This window comes from Spinacia oleracea, chromosome 1, assembly GCF_020520425.1.
Source record: "Spinacia oleracea cultivar Varoflay chromosome 1, BTI_SOV_V1, whole genome shotgun sequence".
Taxonomy (NCBI): Eukaryota; Viridiplantae; Streptophyta; class Magnoliopsida; order Caryophyllales; family Amaranthaceae; genus Spinacia; species Spinacia oleracea.
Genome location: NC_079487.1, coordinates 124152647 through 124154678, shown reverse-complemented (window position 1 = coordinate 124154678; position 2032 = coordinate 124152647). Strand labels below are relative to the sequence as shown.

The following is a 2032-nucleotide window of genomic DNA, read 5'->3' as shown; positions in this document are numbered from 1 at the left end:
ATCGTTATCGAGATGGTTGAGTACTCCGTATTGAGTTATAGACTGACCCTATTGTTGTTGTGCAAATGAAAAAGGGGTCCAGGTACGGCTTTAAATAAACAGAGCACGAAGATTTGCCAGTAATCCACATGTAATCTTCTTTTACATTGACTAATAAACTTACATTTAGCTTTAACCTAAAGTATGAAGTATTTTATTTTATTTTTAATTATTATTATAACTATTATTAGGCATGATTGATTTGATATTGGCAGAATGGGGACAACCACCAAATATTAAATTATTTTAATTTAAGAAAATCTAAATAGAGTAGGCAAATAGGCTCACTTTTCGAAGCATCTCTACCCCAAATATGTCACGGTCCAGGGGTGATGAGATGCACCCAAAGTGTGGCATTAAATATTCCCCCTTTCCTTTTTACCTTTTCTTTTTTGCACTCCAATTTGACCAGAAAACACCCCTTACCCCACGGTCCCCACTGGGCCCCACTCTATCTCTCCCCCTTCTATATAATCCTCCTCCTCTCCCACCTTCTCTTTCCTCATATCATACCCTTTCTCTCTCTACTATCTTACCACTACTTGTGTTTCTCTCTCTAAACCAAAAAAAAACTCTTAAGTGCTTGTTAATTTACTCTATTACCCCCCTCTTGGCTTTCTCTCTCTTCAACAAAGAAAAAGAAAATGGAGTCAATTTCTTCTTCACTGCCCAAAAGGCAAAGGGAAGAAGAGGATGAAGAAGTCTTTAAACGTCAAAAGTCTTACAAAGACATAATTACCCTTCTTGAAGAAGAGGAAGATGACCCAAACGAGGACTTATCTTCCTTGATCTCCACCCTTCAGGAAGAGATCTCTTCGTCTTCCTCTACCTCCTCCCCGTCTCAGCATGGGCTTGGCCCGGTTCATGACCCGGCTAATTCAGGCCCGTATGAGATTGACCAGGAGAACCCGTCGGTGGGTTCCGGGTCAGGGGAGGATGAGACGGAAAACGTCATGAGGCACCTCCTTGAAGCCTCCGACGATGAGCTGGGGTTGCCTAATACGACTACCACTACTAACAGTTTTTCGTCGGATAGTTTTGACGAGGTGGTTGACGGACAGTTTGACGGTGGAGATTTTTTCTACCCCGTCGTTGGCGGTGAAGGGCTTTGGGAGTTTGAAGACCGTGAAGCTGCTAACTATTACAGCTTGTTGCAGTCTACTGAAATTTTTATGTAGCGGTTCGGTCCTCGTAGTCCCCCTCAATTTGCAAAGAGGTCCTTTTTGTTGAGGGGTTAGGAGGTAAAAAAAGGAAAAGTCTAGGGGTTTGAAGGGGAAAAAAAAGAAGAGACAAGGAGTAGTGAAAAGAAAAAAAAAGAAAAAAGAAAGAAAGAAAGAAAAAGTTAGAGGAGGATTAAAGAGAAAATGAAAAGCCGTTTTTGGGTTATTTTCATTTTGGTCCCTCGTCTCTTCTTTGTAAATTGTTATACTACCCCTTTTTGTTTAGTGGAAATTTAAAAAGTAGGATGACAAATTATTTGACTTTTTATTTGTGTCTACTATATTTAATTTTTTGTCATTCGGACGGGTTTTCATTACCTAATCTAATCTAATTTACTTAATTATTGCAAGTTTACCCCTTAATCTATATTGAGTAATTACATTGGTGACCTTAGTTTTGCAAACTACTTCGTCCGTTCTTATTTATATGATACAATTGAGTTTTGGACGCTATTCACAGTTTCATTTTGACTTACTTTTGTGATTTATACATAAGTGCACAACCTTAATAAAGGAAAATATTTTGGTAACTACGTACTCCCCTGTTCTTGAATATAGTTGAATCTCTATAAAATTTAACACTTTTATTTGGGAGTAAACAACTGGGTAACGAGATATTTATAAGAGTATAATAGGGATAAATGTTGGACAAATAAGAAAATAATCTAAAAAGTACTACTCCTTTCGTACCTTAATACTCGATCCATTTTGACTTTTTATATTATTTTCATAGTTCACTTGGACCCTATTTTATTTCTAATATATGAAAATAA

At 37.5% G+C, this 2032-nt stretch overlaps 1 protein-coding gene across 1 annotated transcript; it reads left to right on the top strand.

Moving 5' to 3' along the window:
* Window positions 1-537: 537 nt before the first annotated feature.
* Window positions 538-1520, top strand: LOC110805755 (uncharacterized). Its single transcript, XM_022011381.2, has one exon. The coding sequence runs from the start codon at window positions 684-686 to the stop codon at window positions 1215-1217; it is 534 nt and encodes a 177-aa protein (XP_021867073.1). The 5' UTR covers window positions 538-683; the 3' UTR covers window positions 1218-1520.
* Window positions 1521-2032: the final 512 nt, after the last annotated feature.

Excerpts from the sequence above, each read along its gene's own strand:
- LOC110805755 (XM_022011381.2), top strand. The coding sequence starts at position 684 with ATGGAGTCAATTTCTTCTTCACTGCCCAAAAGGCAAAGGGAAGAAGAG.